This window comes from Phalacrocorax aristotelis, chromosome 3 (assembly GCF_949628215.1).
Source record: "Phalacrocorax aristotelis chromosome 3, bGulAri2.1, whole genome shotgun sequence".
In the NCBI taxonomy this organism is placed as follows: Eukaryota; Metazoa; Chordata; class Aves; order Suliformes; family Phalacrocoracidae; genus Phalacrocorax; species Phalacrocorax aristotelis.
This window is the reverse complement of record NC_134278.1, coordinates 70,840,085-70,861,470: the sequence shown is the minus strand read 5'-3', so window position 1 is coordinate 70,861,470 and position 21,386 is coordinate 70,840,085. Positions and strand designations below refer to the sequence as shown.

The 21,386-nt window shown below is 37.7% G+C and overlaps 1 protein-coding gene across 1 annotated transcript in view; it reads right to left on the bottom strand.

The window, feature by feature from the left end:
• The window catches only part of SYNE1 (spectrin repeat containing nuclear envelope protein 1), a 311,148-nt gene that overhangs the window by 100,909 nt on the left and 188,853 nt on the right, over positions 1 to 21,386 (bottom strand). Inside the window, exons 79-91 of the mRNA XM_075087908.1 lie at positions 21,158 to 21,376; positions 20,058 to 20,320; positions 18,326 to 18,491; positions 17,579 to 17,734; positions 17,209 to 17,361; positions 14,828 to 15,010; positions 13,183 to 13,320; positions 11,661 to 11,846; positions 9,981 to 10,103; positions 7,685 to 7,871; positions 6,017 to 6,156; positions 2,427 to 2,621; positions 1,207 to 1,347 (exon numbers count right to left, since the gene is read on the bottom strand). Coding sequence (XP_074944009.1) covers positions 1,207 to 1,347; positions 2,427 to 2,621; positions 6,017 to 6,156; positions 7,685 to 7,871; positions 9,981 to 10,103; positions 11,661 to 11,846; positions 13,183 to 13,320; positions 14,828 to 15,010; positions 17,209 to 17,361; positions 17,579 to 17,734; positions 18,326 to 18,491; positions 20,058 to 20,320; positions 21,158 to 21,376 — 2,250 coding nt within the window. The remainder of the gene's footprint in view (positions 1 to 1,206; positions 1,348 to 2,426; positions 2,622 to 6,016; positions 6,157 to 7,684; positions 7,872 to 9,980; positions 10,104 to 11,660; positions 11,847 to 13,182; positions 13,321 to 14,827; positions 15,011 to 17,208; positions 17,362 to 17,578; positions 17,735 to 18,325; positions 18,492 to 20,057; positions 20,321 to 21,157; positions 21,377 to 21,386) is intronic.

Sequence of the window (21,386 nt, the reverse complement as noted above, 5' to 3'; positions counted from 1 at the left end):
TCAGCTCATGGTGCAACAGCATCTTCACTGAATTTTCCTTATCTGAGTTATTGGAGCTCTTAATCTCCTTTTTTATTTATTTTCAGAGAATTGTAATGAACTGACACTGAATTCATTTATTGGAAAGCAACCTGCTCTTACTCCTTTAACTCTTTCACAGATTAACAAAGGTATAAGATTTTTGTGCTGAAATACGTAACTGCCTTTCTACTGTAAGTAAACTTTACTTGGAAATTTCTGATTATCTGAAATGGCAGCATACTAGAAAAACCTGTCTCATTCATTATACTTTTTTATTATTAAGGTAACTTTGTAACTTTATTTTTAGGAAGATTTTGTCACTATTCTTACTAGCTCAGCAATGCAACGCAACACCATTCTATCCTTTAAGTCTGCAGTGGTCAATTTTGGAAGCAGACATAAAGGAAAAAAACAACCAACCACAAAACCCACAACATGATAAATGCAGTGAGGTGGTGACTGGTCCTAAGTCTCATTTCTAAAGGGTAGCATTTTATGTGTGTCTTTGTGTGCATGATGCTCAATGAGCGGGTTCATTGCTCACATTTTAATCAATGCTTATGTACACTTGCTCCTATTAGAAGTGCCTGAGTCCTCAGTTTTGATTTAAAATCTAACTTCAGTGATTTGCTGATCTTCCTCATTAGCACTTAACATAGATTGTCACTGAAAGTATGGGATGAACAATACATGAAAAAAATACATAAAAGTTAATACTTGAAATGGTCTGAAGTGGAAGACATCAGAGTGTGGCTTCAGTGCTGCAATGCCAATGGTACCGTAAGATAGATGTATATGGACATAACGCAATGTTTTATTATGGGCAGTACAAAATTGCATTTTTTCTCAGGATGCAAGATTCCATTGAGTGCTACTGTGGAAGTAAAAATTAGTTTATAAATAGAAAATAGTAGTGACATGGAAGAGCTTTGTAATTGTAATTTAAAGTTTATTTTTAAAAATAGTGAATAGCTGTAGCACCAAATTTATACAATTTAAACTCAGAAGTCAATATTTGTATCCATGTTGGACTAGAATCTGAAGGTTCAGTTAGGCCAGAGGTTAAGCCTCAGATCCTTGGAGCTATAGGTAAATATTATTTCAGATGATTAAATAAACCACCTGTGGAACGGAACCATGCATGTTTCTGAGATAAAAGCTGAATGAATGCCAAGAGGGAGGTACCTGGTTAACAGAAGCATCTGTATTAGCCACAGGTGAGGGAGAGCGACAGGCAGGTGGAGAAGAGATCTCACTGTTGGTTCCCTCCTCCCCAGACTCCTCAGTGACAGGGGAGAGCAGCGTGTGACAGCGACCAGCAGTCATCTGCCACAGGAAAAGCAACCCCAGAGCACAGGAAGAAAATCAGTTACCTCAATTTAGGTTTGACTTAGATTGAAATCAAAACAAGAAAAACAATACTTGGCCAGAATTACCATGACATTATTCAGTCATACTTAACACCATTACATTTACCGGCTTAAAAATCTGGTTCAAATAATAGTCTCATTTACTTGTCATAGTTCAGTATGAACATGCTCTCCTGTACCCTAATGAATTTAAAAGAAAATATATAGCAAGCAACTCAATTATAACAAACTGGGATTTGCCTAAATGTCTTCTAATACAATCACTGCTGCATATGGAAACACTCTGGAGATCTACAGAATAACGCAGCATTGGCCTCAGTATCCAGGCCTGGTTTTAGAACAACAATAATAGACTTAAAATATAAAATACACACAATCCAGTAGCAACATACTTTTCTTGCTTCCCCAGTGCTGTTATACAGTGATAAATCCTGAAATCTGCACTCTATTTTCACTCAGCCAAAAATCCCAATAGCATCAGCAGTATGTTTGCAATGAGACCCAATTAGAAACAAACAAAAGCAGAGTAATTCAAACATGAGGCCTATGGCAGTACTTAGCCAGCTTTGATTTCCAACACAGTTGTCTCAGAATATAGCAGCATGCTGTCAATTATCTCACCAACGTTTTAAGACAAGAGCTTTAAAAATATAGTATGTAAAACGTATACACTGCAACATGTTATGAAACAATATTTATTCTGGTTTTGTCTTATTCCTGCAATTCAGTAGCTTCTTAGCATTTGCTCTTGCATGCTGCCAGCTACAAAAAACCACTATATTTGCACCTTATTACAGACAACTTCCACTGGTATTTGTCTGTTAAATAACTTCAACCTTTATCAACAAGTCTTGAAAACCCATATAAAGCAAAATACAGTAAGGGGAAGCTGCAGCTAGTTTGGGTTGCCACACTCCAGCCATTTCAAAAGCAAAATGTAGATGTGAGCTGCAGCAATTTGCTACAGAGGAGCGTTGCAATGATGCAAAAGCAAGCAGCTCAGATAAACATTACTGACACCAATGCATTTCTTACCATAACCACTGAGGGATGAACGGGGTGTGCTGGGAGCAGGTCTGAATCCAGCTCTTCCGTCCCCTCTGAAAGCCCCTCCACTTCTGTCACTGTCAGCAGCATGGTGGCATGTTTTGCTTTCATTGTCAGCATCTTGCACTTTGAATTCAAAGAAGCAATTTGCTCCTGGTATCCTTTGATCTTCTGAGCCAGCTCCTGAGGAAACATTTTTTTTCTCCTAATGCAGAGGCAGCCAGTAAAGGCCACAGGACCCGCATCATTTCAGCTTCCGCGGTGAAGGCAAGCTTTCCCCTCCAAGCCCAGCCAATAACATCATAGCGCTGCCTCTCAGAAACCCTGCATAAGCCGTCACACTAGCTGACAAGCAGGATGTTGGTAGTGAAGGGAACAAGTCAGGCTGCGTCTGGCTGCACAGCTAAACCGCAGAGCCGAGAGCTTTGAAGTGAAACCGGAAAAGCGCTGCAAAACGTTCTGTGTGTATGATAAGCGCAGAAGGGAGGGAGGAACACCTCACGCTTGCATCCAGCCTAAACCTGACACAAAGACTATAAACTTCAGACTGCAGCAAAGGGGAACATCTCTCCCTCTTCCTGTGCTATTTGTTTCCCCTGTTCTATTTCTATTTATCTGAGAAGGATGAAGCATCTCCGCATAGTGCATGCCATGGAAATGAGGTCATGTGGTAACCACAACTGTAAAAAATGCCCCATTCAGTTCTCACTGAAAGAACTGTTCAAACAGTAACTCATAGGGTCTAACAAGGTCAAATGTGATATGAAAATCAGTCACATAGTAAGATTAATGCACACTGGATTGCTTTTTGCCAGTGTTTGGATAAGCTATATTTTAGTCTTACTTTGATTTTGTGTAAATCTTCAGAATTAAAAGCTGAGTTGCACACAGTACTAACCTTTCTGTAGAAAGAGCTGGGGAATCTGGCCTAAAGCAGAGTATATTTTAAAATATTGTTTTTTATGGCAATGAAGTGATCTATCTGCATGCATGGCCAAACACATCATATGTTTAAGTTTAGTCAGAGAAGAAAGATGGAAATGAATAGTGTTAGAAATGAACTTGTTTTCTCTCCTACCCTGTCTTGCTGCCTAATTCAGTGTCCTGTTTCAAAGATTTCAGTTAATATACTTAAAATAAAAAATGGTGGAAGACTTTCACATCTCTGCCAAAGCTATTGTTCCTGTCTCCCTCGAGGCTCAGCAGCATGATAGAATTTTGATCTATGAAGTGAAAACAACATTTGTATAATCTTGGCTGCTAAATCAGTGATTATTCATTCAAATATATATATCTGCTTTATTTTTATATCTGCTTTTATTTCTTCAACAAACACTAGTTTTCAAGGAAAAACAGCAACGGAAGTTGCAAGATCTAATAGGTGTAATAAAAAATAATTAAAATATCTTTTAAAAAGTAAATAAGACTACTGGTTCAGGCTGGCAAAATTAAAATATTGTTTTGGTTGTATAACATTTTCAGGAAACCATTTCCTCAAAATCACAGTGCAGTACAGTCATAGCGAGAAATACAGAGTTAGAAATGGAAGCAGCACAAAGACTGAGGATGACACTTTACTGCCTGTGCTTCAATGGAACCTGGTTGCTGTCTGTCACATTAGCAACAAAAGAAGCTCTCTTGGAGCTCCAAGGCTTACCTTGAAGACTAAGCAAAGTTTTGAGTATAAAACATCAACTAGATTAATCAAAATCCAAACTGCAATCAAATCAAGCCACAACTTTAATGTCTAGCAGCTGGAATAGTTATTTGCTCTGCTCAGCAAGTACCAGTCATTCACTACTGCTCAATGAATGACATCTCTGGGGCTCAGTGGGGAACTACTGTCGTTCAATATATTCAACTCCATCAATATGACTGAGATGCAATAACATTTGTGGTATTAATGTCCAATCAACTGAGTATCTAACATACCTCTCTCAACTGAAAACAAAGAAAAGGAAAAGGAGGCAAAAATGCGGTTGTGAAAAAAGTAAAGCAACTTATAAAAGCAATGTCCTATGAGGTGTTGTATTAGACATTAAAATAATTCACAGCTATGGAGATACTTGCCCACATTCTTACCTGAAAGTCTAAAGGAACATGGTTCAGTAAACATAGTTCCAGAGTGTAACTAGTTACATACATGCAAGTAATACAAGCTTCCTACAAATCAGGGTATACTTTTCTTCTACTTCCTTCCTCTTATTTTAATATTTTAAATATAGCTACTACAAATATCCCTTTAAATTCTTGTTCATGTAGGCTTCAACAGGGAATCTGGTAACTGGTGCTTTCTTAAATTAATAACACACATAACAAGCATCTTGACAGACTTGCCTTTTGAAGTCGTATAGTGATATAGGGGTCAATATATCCCCTTTATGCTGTTTTTCCATAGGTATTTAGCAGACAAAATATAAGCCAAAAATATGCATAACTCAGCCTTTAAAACTCCTTACCCCTAAATGTGGAAAGCTTGCAAATGTGAAACCTGTCCGCTCTGGTTGATCCCAACATTTGCAATAGAGTAAAGCTGCTGTCTTCCTGCAGGTTTAGAAGGACTTCTGGCTAGTGAACTTGTTCAAATGCAGATGAAACGTCAGGGTGCCCCATTTTTAATTCCTTGCTCCCTGCAGCATCATTCCTTCCTCTAGCAATATTACCCTCCTGCATTTGGTGTTCCAGAACATTTGAATAGAGAATAGTAGCATTTTTAATTCAGTACTAAAAAAACTAGAAGTGTTTGTTTAAACAAACTGTTGTGCATTTACACTAAGTAACTTTCGTAACAACTGGATAGAAAATGAGCAACGCATATAACATTAGGTAATACTGCATAATAGCAGATAGTTTGTAATTCAAAGGTAAAGAAATGGTGCCATCTGGTGCCAAAAGTGACAGAGTTCAATGGTGCACTTTCTATCCTAAGAAATATACAAAAGAGAGGGGAAGGGGAAAGGAGCTCAGGAGCTCCCATGCCAGCACAGTGGGAAGGCCACACAAAGAGTATTCCGAGTCATTCAAGGGCTGAAGATCAATGAGTTTGAGGGCACGAGCTATCACCCCACAGTACAAAACTCTTCCCAGCAATTACTTTAAAAAAAGCCTTTGGAGTGAATGTTGCAGAATTTTCCTCCAAACCTACTGTGGTTTTCATATGATTCAAGTCCCTTGGTGTTCTTTTATAGAACGTTACTAGGATGGAAATGAGTGGAAATGAACACACACATAAATAAAAGGATCACCGAACTAGCAGCGATCACCTGACTAACTGCTCAACGTTGACTTTTGGGACATTCCTCAGTCAAGTAACTGTTAACTGTCCCTTAATTATGCAATGCTTTCATTTTTTCATAACGTTGCCTGGAGATTAGGGCACATCTAACTGAATAAACAAATGAATACTCCACACTGTACCACTAGCGTGAGCTTCCTATCTGGTATTAAGCCTATCTGCTCAGCTAGCCTTGTGCAAGTCTGAAAAGCTGCCCAGCTAATTTATGACCGCTGCTTATGAAAAGTTCTTTGGGTCAATGAGCTGCCATTGAGTCTATGTTGTTGCATTTTGGCTCTCCTACCTCATGATGCGAAATCTGGACCTGCAGTTCCTGGATGTTGCTGGTTGCTATTGGCTTGTCTTGGATCTCACGATGGGCGCTCTCTATCATTTGCTGTAAATGTTTCATTTCTTGCTCATATTGCTCATACTGAACCACTGCTTCCTAGAGGTGGGAAAATATATTAAGCATCTACACGAAAATAAATATTTACTTAGTCTAAGCATAACCGATCTCCTTTCTGAAGTGGAACAAACTTACATCTATCTGGCACTTGCATCTGGATAAGCAAAGCAGGAATATCATCAGGAAAAAGTCTGTTCAGGAATACTCTGAACTGCAGTGAATTCAATGTTTTCATTTATTCAACTATTTCCAAAAAGCAGTTCACATAACATGATGTTTTAGATACCCAATATAAGGAGCCAGAACTTCTGCTTCCAACAAGTATCTGCACCAAACATGTCCACCAAAGGATAGCACTGCCTAGTCTCATGCTTTTTTCTCTTCAAGCCTCCTTTTCTGAAGTGGAAGGACTATACGAAAAAGTTAGATTTTACAGAAAATACACCTGGGAGAGGATTATGAAGATTGATTCAGACCATTATCCTACCAGTGTGGTACCAGTTCTATTACCGGTTCACCAGCAGTCTGTCAAACCTGCTTCTAAAACTCTTCAATGTGATGTCGTATCCTTCCTTGTACTTAAGCACCATTAAGTATCTTTATTGATCAAAAGTGTCTTCTGTTATCTAGCCTGAAGCTCTGTAGTTGTACCCTAGCTTACTAAATAGTAGAAAGAAAAGTTATTCTCCTCTTCTTTGGAAATACCCTTTATATGTTTAGGTATGAATTCAAACAATCTAACAAAACATAGTTTTCTTGTATTTAGCAGAACTTAAAAATGTGAATTTAATAGAGGCTGAATTACTCCAAAATCAGAAATCAAATTTAGAAAACTTTTAAAGAAAGAGGAAAATCATTATTTTTATCCTATAAAGCTATTTAAATAACTCAATAGTTTTTATGCAATCACTATAAACAGTTGATGTTACAATGATATATTAATTTCATTAACTGATTATATGTATTATAAAATTAACCTCCATAAAATTGTAGATTAGCTATTTGTCCAGTTAATCCTAAAAGTATTACAAAAACCACAGCAAGATCAAGGAGAGAACAGAGATGAGTGTCTGATGAGTAAATCAACAATTAACAGGATCATGAATGTTAAAACCCCCAAAAATATGAGTCAGAAATTACTAAAACTTAGTGGGGAACTTCATAGAACCATAGAATCATTAAGGTAGGAAAAGACCTCTAGGATCATCAAGTCCAACCGTCAACCCAACACCACCATGCCTCCTAAGCCATGCTCTGAAGTGCCATGTCTACACGTCTTTTAAACACCTCCAGGGATGGTGACTCCACCACCTCTCTGGGCACCCTGTTCCAGTGCCTGACCACTCTCTCAGTAAAGAAATTTTTCCTAATATCCAGTCTAAACCTCCCCTGATGCAGCTTGCAGCCATTTCCTCTCATTCTATCGCTAGTGACCTGGAGAAGGTCCTAATGGTACAGCATGAAAAAGGGGGAATGCACAGTGGTATGAAATTCTCTGTTTTCATCACAATTTGTATGTCACTGTTCAAATTACTCAGAGTAACTTATGGAATGGAGTTGTACTTGCCTGCATGATGTTGCACTGCTGAATGGCAGTGTGCTGCAGGCGGCTGGCCTCCTCCTGGAGCCGGAGGGCGCTGTGGCATATTGGCAGGCCAGTGACCACCTCTTCAGGAATCCTCAGGGCACTCTGACAGACTTGTACTGCATGAACTTTTGGCTTTAGTGATTCCATTTCAGACAACAGATGCTAGAAACAAAGTCAGTGCCACAATAAGCTGGTTTTGCAGAGCTCCCAGAGCATTTCATGCAGCAAAAGAAAAGTAGTGATGAGTTCAAGCACTAAAGAAACAAATTTCATTATCTGTTTCCCAAATTGAATATAATCAGGACACACTTTGTCTGGAGTTGCTCATTCTGAGATGAACATTCTTTTAAATATTAGTTAAGCAAAAAGCCCATATAATAGGAATTAAGATAACTCATGAAAAAGCAGAGCAGTACCTATTTCTAAGTGTCTAAGTACAAAGATATTTCTATTAACATATTTGAAAAAATATCTCTTTTCAAAATCCACAAATCAAAGCAGCACAGGAGTCATTTATGTATACCCATATTTTAATGTTAAAATCCGAGCGGAACTCCCTGGTGAGACACAAGCACATTTTCAAACCAGCAAGTTAATCCCGTTGTGTTCACAGCCTTCCTTTGAAAATACAAACCATGGCTGAAAATGTTGCCTAAAATTCAAAAGGCAGTCAAACAGAAACAGACACAGCTTCACAGAAATCTTTTCCTTTGAATAATCACACACTGGATGCCTTTGTTAATAGTCACTATTCCTTTCACAAAGTCCATTCAAACTGTCTGTTCATATGCATGAGAAGGGTCCAATAGAATAGATTTTTATCAGCATTCTTTTTATCTTCATTGGGGAGCTTAATGTATTCACGGATAGAAAAACAATTAAAAAAAAAAAAGAAAAAGGCAAAGTTGATGAAAACTGCCTTAGCACATTAGAAGATTTTAAGTTCAATAGATATAAATCAGCTAGACAATGTATGTGGCAGACGGATAAAGGAACTACCTGGTCCTCTCCCTCCTCCTGTACCAGATGCAGAAAGATAGCTAAGTGGGTCTGAAGTGCATACTGATGAGAGGCTTGTGGTTTGCTCTTTATTCCTGTGCCTTCATGACATATGGTGGATAATTAAACTAGAGATTTGGTATAATGACATATTCCTCCAACATCACTGGTGAGGTCTCTCCTCTAGCAGGCCCCACACTGCTGGCAAAAGGTGCCTTTATTGTGCAGTCGGCACCCAGAGGTACCGTGGGGGGTGCATGCCAGGCAGGCGCTCTCTGAGACCTCTCTGCTCTGCTGAAACAGGTGGGCAGGGGCTACAGTCCCTTTCTGTACAGAAGAAAGTCATACTGTGAAACCTGCTAGCCAGGACGAAGAACGCACATAAACAACAGTGTGAATTCCACATTCCCTTACTCTTACAGTGGGGTCATGTGTTTCACTTACACTCTTCAATGCCATATTCTGAAATTTGGCTGCAAGTCTCTAGAATAAAGACTGCATATTTTAATTAAAAGGGAAAGCTCTGCAAATTTGCCTTTCATCCATATGTTTTTCTGCAGATTTTAATCCTAAAGTGGACCTGTTTACATTTAGTTTTCACTGGCAGACTAGGACAGTTAAATCCCTATATTAGCTTGCAGCACGAAACATCTCTTAAGCAACTCAGAAAGCTCTAACTTGGGCTATTTTTCTTGTCATGAGATTGAGACCAAAAATAACAAACTGACAAATCTCTATAGTGGGACAAGTGCAATACAGAAAGCAGCAATTATGGAGGTAATTCAACTAAACATATAAAAATGTAACTGGGCTTAAGGAAAACTGAATTTCCTCTTAGCATCCCAGCTGATTATTGGGGGAGGTAGCAACACACTGTCTTACTGCATCTCTATCTGTAAAATGGTGATAACAATCTAGGCTTCCTTTTGAAGTACTTTAAGAACCCCTTGATGAAAAGCACTGTATAAGAACTGAGCCTTACTATTATTATTAATATTATATTATTATTATTATTATGGATTAAACTTGTATGCACATTTCTTAGAATTGCATCAACCTAAAAGCAGACTCATAAATCATTATACTTCAACTATTCCATTTTAGGGAATTATTTTTCCTGTTCCATCCCTTATTCCCTTGGCAGTAATTTGGGGCTAGAGTCTGAAACAATGACCCACCTAAGAAACATCACAATCAGCCTCACCAACATTCATTATTCTTTGTGTAAGCTCACACTACTCAAGTGCTAACTTTGAGCTCCTGGCCTTTTACCTGTCTGTGAGAAAGTTGCTCTTTCAAGCTCAAATGCCCGAGCTCTGGAGAGGTCAGTGTGGCTTGGGCTTGCTCCAGAGCAGCCTGCAGGGCTTTCAGCTCAATTTCAAATTTCTTCATGTCCTGTAATACAACACATTTGATTCAGCGATAAATAAGAAAAAAAATCACTATAAATATATCTGCCTGGGTTTTGTATCTACGTCCCTTATATACAGTGCCAAAAGTAATACATAGTTTTAACAATGAATTTTAAATGTTTAAAATATCAGATAAAAATACCAGTAATATGACAGTCTAGAAAAAGAGGTCTCAGAGTTATTATTTTAAGTACTTCCTCAATCTCAAATACAGCATGCACTTTACAAAGCTAATTTCATAAAGTTCAAGGCCTAGAAAGGAACTCAAGATGTCCTCTAGTCATATTCCTATAATAAGACAGGACATAACTGTCCTAACTTTACAGGCTGTTCTTAAAGACCACTAGCAGTGGAATTCTACCTATCTCTACAGACAACATATTCCACTGTTTCAGTACTCATTTTTTGTAGACAGATTTTCTGATGGTCTGACATGAAGTTATTTTTTGCAATTTCAATCCTTTACTTACTATCCCATTACCAACAGACATGAAGAACAGATTATTTTTATTCTCACTGAAGACATCATATGTTAGGATAACCCTTTTTCCTGCATCTTTGCTACAAATTTATACACATATCACAATAATCACTATCCTCTGTTCTTTCTCCAGTTGGTCTGCATGTTTCTTCAAGTGCAAAACTGGACACAGCTGAAACCTCGCTAGTGAACACTAGGTAGAACAAAAGGACGACTTCACATACCTTACAATTACATATACTTTCTTTTCTGCATGGTGTTTACATTTTTTACAACAATGTGACAATGTTCACTCATTTTTCCATGATCTGCATTATTAAACTTAAGACCTTTCAACAGGGTGCATCAAGCCAGCAGTTCCTCTTTCAGATACATGCATGCCTGGTTCTTCCTGTCTAAACATTACAATTTGCCCCTCTCCCTGTTGAACAGCAGCCTAACTTTTTTTTCAGGTAGTCCCTGTACATTTGGTGTTGTCTAAGCATCCCAAAAGCTATGACTTCTAAACCACCATCCAACTCATTAATGAAATACTGAATAGTACCAGATTGATGGGAGAGCCCTGCAAAATCCTATTTGATGCATCTCTCCTGCTGGGCTGTGAACCACTAATAATTACACATCAGGTAAGTTTTCTAGCCAGCTTTACACCTATCTATTGTATTTTCAACTAGATAAGCTTATTAACTTTGTTAAGAACAATATCATGTGAAACATTGTTAAAGTCAAGCTATATGACATGTTGTACATTTATCTACAAATGTACTACTTTCATATTAAACCGGACACTTTTGATATGATTTTCTCTCTTCATAAATCTACGTTGGCTTCTTTTCATCTCTGTATTTTCTTATAAGAATTTACAAATAGTTTATTCAATTGCTTCAATATTTCTCTGAGAACTGAAGGTAGTAAGTTTCACTTCTACTGTGCTTACTTGTATACAAATATCTTGTTTGTCCCATGAAAAATTACAAAAACAAAACAAAACAAATAAAACCCACAATGCACACACCACCCTAGCTGTCAGCTAGCATTAGAAAAACTGATTTCATATACCTTGGCAGCATCTTGGAGATTTGGTAGCCGCACTTTAATAACTTGCTGTAATTCCTCTGTCCGCCGCCCCAGTTCCAGCACTTGCTGTGACATTCCTTCAGTACAGTATACACTTGCCAGAAACTCAATCCTCTCACTCATGGCCTCAAGATCACCATGAATCTCTTCGGACTCGTCAAGCATAGTCTAGATGGAGGTATGAACAAGCTGAATGCCAGAGTTAAGGTTCAGATTAAACGTACCTTTAAGTACATTCCTGTTCTGCAAACTCATCAATTTGTATACATCTGTAAGCATATGATTAAGTACTACTAATTTCCTGTAAGGCTTAGGCAATATACTTAATTCTGAGTGTATGCTGAAGTGCTTCAGCTTATAGAGACTGGGACCTTCAGTAGCCGTACTTACCAACGCATTCTTTTTAGCGTTTTGTTATACACACTTGCCTGTAAAAATATAATATACACAATCTACGCATAGGTTTTGTTGTGAAAGCCTGATGTACCTAATAGGAAGCAACGGAAAGCACACGGGTGCAGTGTTATAGCAGGGCAGTAGTCATTGATTCTGCCTAAAAAATGGCTACTGAAGTGCTCTGTGGGATGGCATTGTTTAAGCCTGTATCCTCATCAACTTCTGAGGCAGGGAAAAAGGCATAGCAAAAGCAATCCAGAAATGTTATCTCCCAGCTGTCCTCAGGATAAGTTGCCTGGAGGTTCCTATTCAGAATAAGAAAGTGTGACATACTGTTGCCCCTGTATAAGTGAATGTAGCTCACGATTAAACTATAAAAACCGTAATTAATGCAGTCTTATTTTGGCATTAGCGAGCATCATGATCATCTCATGATGCTTTGATTTGTTTCATGTTGTCATCTAAGACTGGGCAAGCTTAAACCTTAAACTGTTCCACTGATTTCAACACTTACACATTCCACACACAGACACACAAAGAACAAATTGCACCGTTACAGAGACAGCAAAACACTCTGAAGTGAGACATTCAGGAAGGAACTGGAAGAAAATCATCCACTGGGTACCAGTTTGAGGGCATTTGGTGCAGAAGTCATCAGATGAGAACAAAGGCTATTCCAATTTAGTGTAAAGGTGAAAGGAAAAAAAAAAAAACAAACCACAAAACCTGAAAACTGTGTTGGTTAACTAAAGTTTTATAGGAATATTAGCTGCAATGAGGTACACGGTGTGATAGAATCACAGTGTATAGACACACTGTTCGATCAAAAGCTGCTATAAAGCCAATGTACTTGGGTAAACAGGGAAATCAACTTTGAATCACATAGTTTTATTCAACAATGTATCTTAATTTCAGTCTTCAAAACAATTGTCCAAAATAAATTAATCATCTTTAAGACTTAGGAGAACAGTCAAAGAAACCTAGCATTTTAAGACTTTTTTTTTCCTCAAGGAAAGGAGACAAAAAAGCGCAGGAACTAAAACTTCACTGCTCAAAAAATAACTCTTTTTATACATTGCCCTTTAAATTTCATAGCTCATGGCATCACCTGGTAGGCTTTAAACTGATCACGAAGCTGAGAGGAAGAATTCCATGTTATACTACCATGCACTAGGATGTTTGCTTTCTCGATCCATTTCAATATGAACTCCAGCATCTCATTGTATTCTTCCAAGTGTGAAGCAGCCTGGATATAAAAGAAAAATCTACTTAAACCTAATATGTAATTCTGTACAGTTCTTAGAGAATGATAAAATTACTTTTATTTCATTTACTCTTTTTAACTTGGGGATTGTTTTAACAACTCTTCCTTACTGTTGAATACAATTTAATTAATTCCTTATTTATGGAGTTAAAATAGGTCTGCTTCCAGTAACAAGCATATCTATTTCAGGGGCAAAAGGCACTACAAGGATGTAGGTCACACTGGGAGAGTGCACTGATGCCCAAATATATCCCTAGAGAGTACGATTCCTGCACATATTCAGCCTCACATGTCAGTTCCATAATACCTTCTTGCTCAGTTTGTGGCTCACTGCAAGCCTCTTTTATGTAATTTCTATTTTTCTTTGTCTCTTTCCACGTCACCCCGAAAATCACCTTTATTTAAAACCTGCTTTGCCCACTCAGCCTCCCATATTTCCACAGAGAGGTGTTGCACTTATTTCAAAACACAGGACAAAAGCTCTGCTTTCCGATTCCTCCAATTTCTATTTAGTAAAGTACTCTTTAGTTCAAATTTTCTTCTCACTTAGCCAGAATAATTTGATTGATTTTCATGCATTTGTCCTGTATGAAGGATGGATGAAATCCGAGGTGACAGAACTGTATTTGCATGCAGTTTGCCTAGGTATCATTTTTTATGATCAGAAGTAGACTTCTTGGTGCTAAACAAAAATATCCTAATAGTTAAATCCCTTCATCATGTACCTTTGACTGAACTCTTACTTTGATAGTAATTTTTAATCTCTTTTTAAAAAGAATTTTTCAGAGGAAACTGAAAAGAATATAATGAAAGTTATCTTTTTCAAGCCTTAGAGAATCATCTTTATGCATGCAGGAATGAGAACTTGTAATTTATTAGGTTATTGATTGCAGAACCCTAGAAAATCCATTTCTTTGCTTTGAACTAGACTTTTTTTGGATAAAAACAATTAGTAAAAAAATACGTAAGAGTTTCAGGGCCTTTGAACTGCAGAGGAAGCATCTTTATGAGTGCTGAAGTGCTGCATAAACATTATGCATTATCGGGGCCATTGTATCTAGGCTTTTCTGTTTAATCTACAAATTATATTCATCCTCTATAGATTGTGACTGAAGCAAAAATCTTTTTTTTTTTGTAATGCTGCAAATAAAGGTAACATGATAAGACAGAGGCTCTGAAAAGTACAATGAGATAGTATTTCCCAGCGTGTTACTGTTTGTGGGAAGGTCTATAATCTTTACAGAGCACAGAGGAACCAACCAACAGATGATTCCTGGAAGAGGATGTTAAAGCAGCATCAGAGAATTATTCCAGCCTCCTGATCTGCCCCGTCTGTGCCTCTCTCTGGGGTGTGATGCAAGCCTGTACTAATAACAGGCTGAAGTACCAAGGAATGCCCCTTCCTGCATAACTACAGGAAAATAAGTGAGAAGTTTGCATGCTCCTTCTGCTTCTGAAAGGAAACAGCAGAAAGGATTTGAGATCATACCTGACTGAGCTTGGCTGCTCTGTGCTCAGCCTGCTGTATGGTCTGTTGGTGCAATGCAGTGAGTTTCCCTATTCTGTTAGCCAGCTGTTTAGCCAGCAGTACGTTCTGCTCTGCAAAGTCCTGGACTGATGCATCTAATTCCAACAGCTTTATATTGCAGCTGTCCAACTCTTCACCGAGGATCTAAACAGAAAAACAGGAAAATCAGTGATCCAGGAAATGTGAGCTTTCTGGTTGATTATTTCTAGTCCAACTTGCAACTTTTATACCCTGTCCAAAGTCTCCATACTTTGTTCCATTCTGGCTGGAAACCAACAATGCTTGTCTAAGCAGGAAGGCAGAACAGCAGGATGTTTGGTGATCTCTTAAATGTGTGCCATTACTCTTTTTTCTCTGACTTCCTGGCTGAAATGGATAACCGTTTTCCCTACCATAACAAAAGACAGAGTCACTTCAGAGTGATGTTAACTGTTCTTGGCCATCTTGCTGTGTTTGTTTTTGAAACTAATAGTCAGCACACATTGCCATAAGTATTTTTATTTATTGGAAAGGGGTTTCATTGTGTTGATGTCTTAAAATATACCTTTACAAACTCAGAAATACATAATCACTCATTAACGCATTATGAAAATTTTCATTTTAATTTGCAGCTTGAATTTCCATAGCTTCATTTTGACACAGGGCAGTCTGGATCATGCTAGAATGTTTCTATAGAAACAGATTTTAAAATCAATTTTTCTTACCATAGTTACAAAGTTTCTGAAAAGTTTAAGAAGGAAACCTAAAATGTTTTCTGTGTTTCCCACAGATTGATAAGACACTTATGGGCTACAGTTTCCAGGGGGGGGAGCGTATAGGAGTTTTTTTGTATTTTATAGTTAAGGTGTTAATGATTCATTGGTTTTGTAATATAAATAAGTCTCATCAAACACGCTAGTCACTTTACAATAATTTTTCTAACCCTAAATTGTAAAAATTGGTTCAGAACACTGCTCCAGCTACAGGTGCTTCAAGAAGGTACTTCAAACTCTTCAGGGTAGGGCTGTCCTGGCACACACCTTAGAGTGTAAGTTATGATCCACTGTTGATGATAAACAAATATTCCATGAACAGTAGCATGACTTAGTGACGTAACTGTACACATGTCGACATAAAGACAGATGTTGAACTACTCATCTAAATACAAAGACACACATATTTCAGGCAGGCATAAATAAATGCCTCTCCTACAGAAATGACACCGAATTTATATGCTGTTCAAAAGAGAGGGAAGGACCCACTTGACTTGGGTCACATAGATTTAAAACAGGTTTTAAATATATTTTTCAGAATCAGTTCCAGTGTAAATATAAAAATATTTACTGCTGTAATCAAAGCCAACCCACTCTCAGGAGTATCAGCTGAGTGCTGACAAAGATGCAGTTGAGGCAACTTTACTAAATCTCCAGCGAGAGAGTTTTTGTCTGTAACATGGGAAAGAACATTTCGCTGTCTTTCTGCTTAATTTCTGGGATCAAGGAGATACAATTTTAAAGCAATATATTTCAGTGACACCTCTTGCAAAGCAAATGGTATTTTGGAGCATATTGAGAGCAACTCATGAAAATAAACAGGCAATTTTTGACATACCCAACATGCCAAACTTTCACCTATTTGCTATGCTTTGCTTACTTTCAGACTGTGACTTGGTCAAGTTTATCTTTGACTAGTTAAAAAACTAAACTAAACAAAAAAACCTCCATAACCACCTTCAAACAACCCCTCCCCATCTATCCTCACAAAAAAAATCCCTTACTCTTGTATGATCATCCTAACTCGGCCATTACACCTCAGTACAGATGAGCTTTTCTGAGTGTGATACATTCCTAAGATTAAGAAAACCTACAAAAAGAACCAAGTGTCCTTTGCATTACCCGTAACTGCACCAGTAGTACTCTATCTCATTATTGCACCAAATGCTACAAGATAGACTACTGGCTAAGTAAAATTCTATTTATCGCAAGTAAAGGTGTACTGTAAAGAATGGTCTTTTCAGTACAGACTGGGACAAGGAGTAGTGTGGGAACCTCTCAGGTTTTCCCAGACTGCAGTCATACCCATTATTTAGATGGAACAGAATAACTCTGTCCATCTAACTTGCTTTTACACTCAGTTACTTCCTCCAAGTTCTGTTACTCACTCAAGTCCCTTCATAGGCTAGTTTGCAATGAATGTAATTAAAAAAAAAGTCTTATCAGTCAACCCTTATTTCTGTCCATTCTTGTTGAACTACGTTAAAAAATGTATCATGCAAGTCTTCACAAATACAACTTTGGTATGAAGTGAATGTGCCGATTCAGCAGGTTTTATGCTGTAACCAGCTAAGGGAAGCCTTGTCTTACCTTTTGTTCAAGTTTAGCCTGTGCTATATCATTTGTTTTCTTTTCCAGTTTGGAAAGAATGGCATTTAGTTCATTCGCTACCCCCTGGATTTTCTGACCAAACTCTTGATTCAATGTTTTGATCTGCTGAGTTTCTTTTTCTTTGTTTTGAATCTGTCAACAATAAGAATTAAATTCAGTAACCGGAAACCTTTCACTTTAATTTACTTTAAAGTAGATTAATTTCAATTTACGTTAATTTAAAGGAAGAAGGTAATGAAGCTACTCTACATTGTCATAGTTTGACCACACTTGGATACTGTATTTCACCAAGTTATAAAGTCTGAAGAATGGCTATAGATCCGTAATGCATTCACCTACTATACTTTACCTGATCTTGAACGGTTACAAGGGCCAGCCCAGCTTCTGCTAAATGAAGAGAGAGTTCAGAAGGCAAAATGGTATAAAGCCCCAAGTACTTATTCTGTTGCTGTTCAGCCATTTTTTCAACAGCCTGGCGATGAGTAGTTACTTCACCAAGGAGAGACTAACAACAGAAAAACAGTATTGTTAAGAACAATGAGAAAAACATGTCTGTGTAAACTTAGCAAATGCAGACATTATATGCAGCTTGCAACAAAGCTAACTGCTTTCATTTTTTCAATTAGTTCATTAAAAAGAACTGTATCTTGTGATTCCCTGGATTCTCTTTTATGACTGTCTGTCCAGTTCTCTGACCCTGTGTGACCACATGTATATAGAAAATGCCAAGTTTTCAGCACATTCCGTGAAATGAGTTTATTTTGTTGCTTCCCTCCCTGCCCTAAACTGCTGAGACAGAAAAGAAATGTCACCTTCCGTCCATTTACTTTCTATAGTTCCCCCATATTTCAGATGAGGAGAAAAAATTACTAAACAATATGCTAGTACGTAAACTTGCATAAATGCAAATACTTAAATATATCTTAGATATCATTAAGTAATTACAGCCCATCAGCTTCTTCATGCTTAATGAATTTGCCTAGGTGCTTACTCAAAATCTACTGAATTCGTGGTGTTTTTGAACTAATTAACACTCACTAGCAGTGTTACAACAAAGTTAAATATTGTAATTTAGAAATTGACAAATCTGATATACCTGCAGCTCCTGAAGTTGAGTATCCACTTCCAAATCAGGGCTTAATAAATACTCTTTTGTTTCCTGGATCCAGGACTTCACAATATTAATCTCTGCTTCAACCTCCTCGCGCTCCTTCAGCTCCTGTTTTACCATTTTCACACCTTTCTTCACTTTCTGCTGCATACTTCAGAAACAAAGAAACAATAACTATTTGTGAATAATAAAGCAATGTTTTTTGTCAAAAAATACTGAAGAGTAAAGATAATGATTGATAGCCCCACATCCAGAGTAATAAAAAGGGGGGCAGTGTTGCAACAGACTACAAAAGCAGCACTCCCAAATTTCTCATATGCATCCTTCAGTTCATTCCTTTTAATTAGCAGTTTTATGTGTCTTGCCATTGAGCACACAATTCTTTTGAAGAAATGCAAATGTTTATAAGACAGACACCCACATCTGAGCTCATCACTAAAGACTGCCCTGATTGTCAGTGGAGGAAGCAAGCAATTCTAGGGCATGATTCAGGACGATTCATCATCATTCTAAAAGAAACTTCTAAAATAGGTCAGAAAAACTGCATCTTAGACCTGTCTATTTCTCTTCACTAAATAGTGAGAATTAACCATTTCAGATGTGGATACCTATAACCTAAAATAACATGAGATAAATTCCACCCTATTGATGGGATTTACATTGGCAGAGTACCCAGGATAAAGCACGGATCAAACATTTGAACACCATTTTTGATCCACACTTCCACTAAGACAGAATTTCTGCACTTTCCTTAAGACCTTGGATCTCCTGTAAAAAACAGAATCTTTTTCGGACAACAGCTCTGTGAAAGACCTACAGGACTACTTGTAGCTCTTACGGACATGACACAGATCATACTTTGATATTCCCATATTTTAATTATATTTGTGTAACTTTTCATGGCTGAATCATGCCTTATTTACATGAGCATGAGATCATCACAGACCCTATTTCTCAGAAACCAGTTCTAAGGGCAGAATGGAATTACAAAAGTGCTAATACCTACAAATTTTGTACAGGGATTGCTCTTCTACTGTAATCAGTTACACATGCACACAATGAACTTTGCACAGACTAGGTGCGAGGTTTACAGTTTTTTTCATTCTCTGTCTCCCTCCCTCTTCCCACAGTGGAGATCCAGTTAATGGCATTTCAGTGCACTTATGAGGCGGATATGAATCCTGAAACTTAGCTATAAAACCTCCTGTTTTATACATGACAGGGAAACATTTGAGATTTAGATAAACATACATTTAACCACAGGGTGAGATGTTAAGCTATGTTTCGTTTGCATATGCACCAAATTCCCTTGTAAATTTCCTAGGTGCCAAATGTGTAGGTATCTGAAGTGCTTTGAAAAGGGGAAACAAAGTGATAAACTAATCTGAAGTTAGGATACAAAAAGAGAAAAGGTCACTGTTAATGGTTAATTTAAAATAAATTATAACTTTTATGCAATTTATACAACTCTTACATAAATTACTATTATTACGCAAGGTAACAAGTGCATATTCTAAAATGCATACCTCTGCTGATGGAAAGAAAAAATTATGGTAAAAACTTATTTCAAAATTAATTCAAGACTGATGCTTATTTTAAATATAAATAGCACTATAAGCATTTTAATTGTTAATGATAACAAAAATTATATGTCGACTCTTATTAATGAATTGTAAGGTACCATTTTTCTAGTGAATCTTGTAAAATATTGCCTTACTTGTTGCATCGATCTTGCATTGCTTTGATTTCTTGCATGACTGGTAGTTCCTCCTGAGACGGAGGCTTTACTTCCACATCCTGAAGCATGCTGACAGCATGCTGTTTGAGCAGGCCCAAAGATGACAGCTGGTGCTCCACCTCCAGAAGGAAACTGCTGTGGTAATCCAGGAGTTCCAGGAGCTCTGTCTTGGATGCCTTTTCCACTGAGCTCTCTGGTAAGCGACCTTGTAGCTGATCTATTGCTATGGTGGTTTTCTGAATCTATGGAAAGAGAAGCAGTCTTGGCAATAATGAAATTAAAAAGATGCTAGTATGACTGATACCAAAACCTGCTAAAATCAGTGCTGTTCATTTAGATGCTCTAAAACAGCTGTGGTATGGGGCTTGGGCAGCAGTCTCTATAGCAGATATAAATCTATGCTCTAATATGCTAGATCTATCTAACTAGTCCTAGCTCTTCACACTGGATTAGGATTTGCTAAGAGACTTTTTTGTCAAGTGATTAGTGGCTCCTCATACTTGTCAGCATTTATTATCTTTATTTCCATAGGACCTAGAGCTCTATCCCAGGGTAAACCCATATTTGGCACAAGTCATACACTTAATAAAAAGATTATCCCCATTCTCAGAGAACCCTTAATCCGAGCACAAAATAATGGACAACAGATAAAACGAGTCAGGTAGGATATAAGGAAAAAGAGGGACACATGATCAGTGAGCAGTGACAGGCAATTGTATCACTGTATAAATTCAGGAATAGCAACTTCATACTCTTTGAAGGCAGAAGGAAGATGTTGACTTAATCTAGAATAGACCATCTGGAGAAGGGAACCAGAGGAGAAGATTCTAAAGAACCACCAGAAACTAAAACAACTCTGTATTTACTATAAATGTACGCATATAGGAGAATAGTGCAAGCCTTGTAGGCAGTGGTTCTAAACCTAGGTCTTCCATAGCTGTTTTTTTCTATGACCTGACAAAAGCCACAGTTATTCCTCCTATCAGCTTTCTCTACCATAAGATGATTAATAAGGCAGTATAATGAACGAAAACTTATGTACAGTTAACAAAGGAGGATTTACCAAGACCAGAAGTTACCTTATCGTTAAAACCCTTCCATTCCTGTACTGCATCTTCCAAAATTTTCTCTCGTTCTTGGGCTACATTCCGGAGCCGTGTCCAGCGCTGCCAAACTGTTGTCATGGATCTACTTATAGTTGCCTTACTGGCGTCATTGCTAACTTTTTCCAGCTGTGAAGCCTTTTCTTCTAGGGCTGTGATCTTCTCATGGAAAGAATTCACTACAGACACAAGAGTCTGAAAAAGC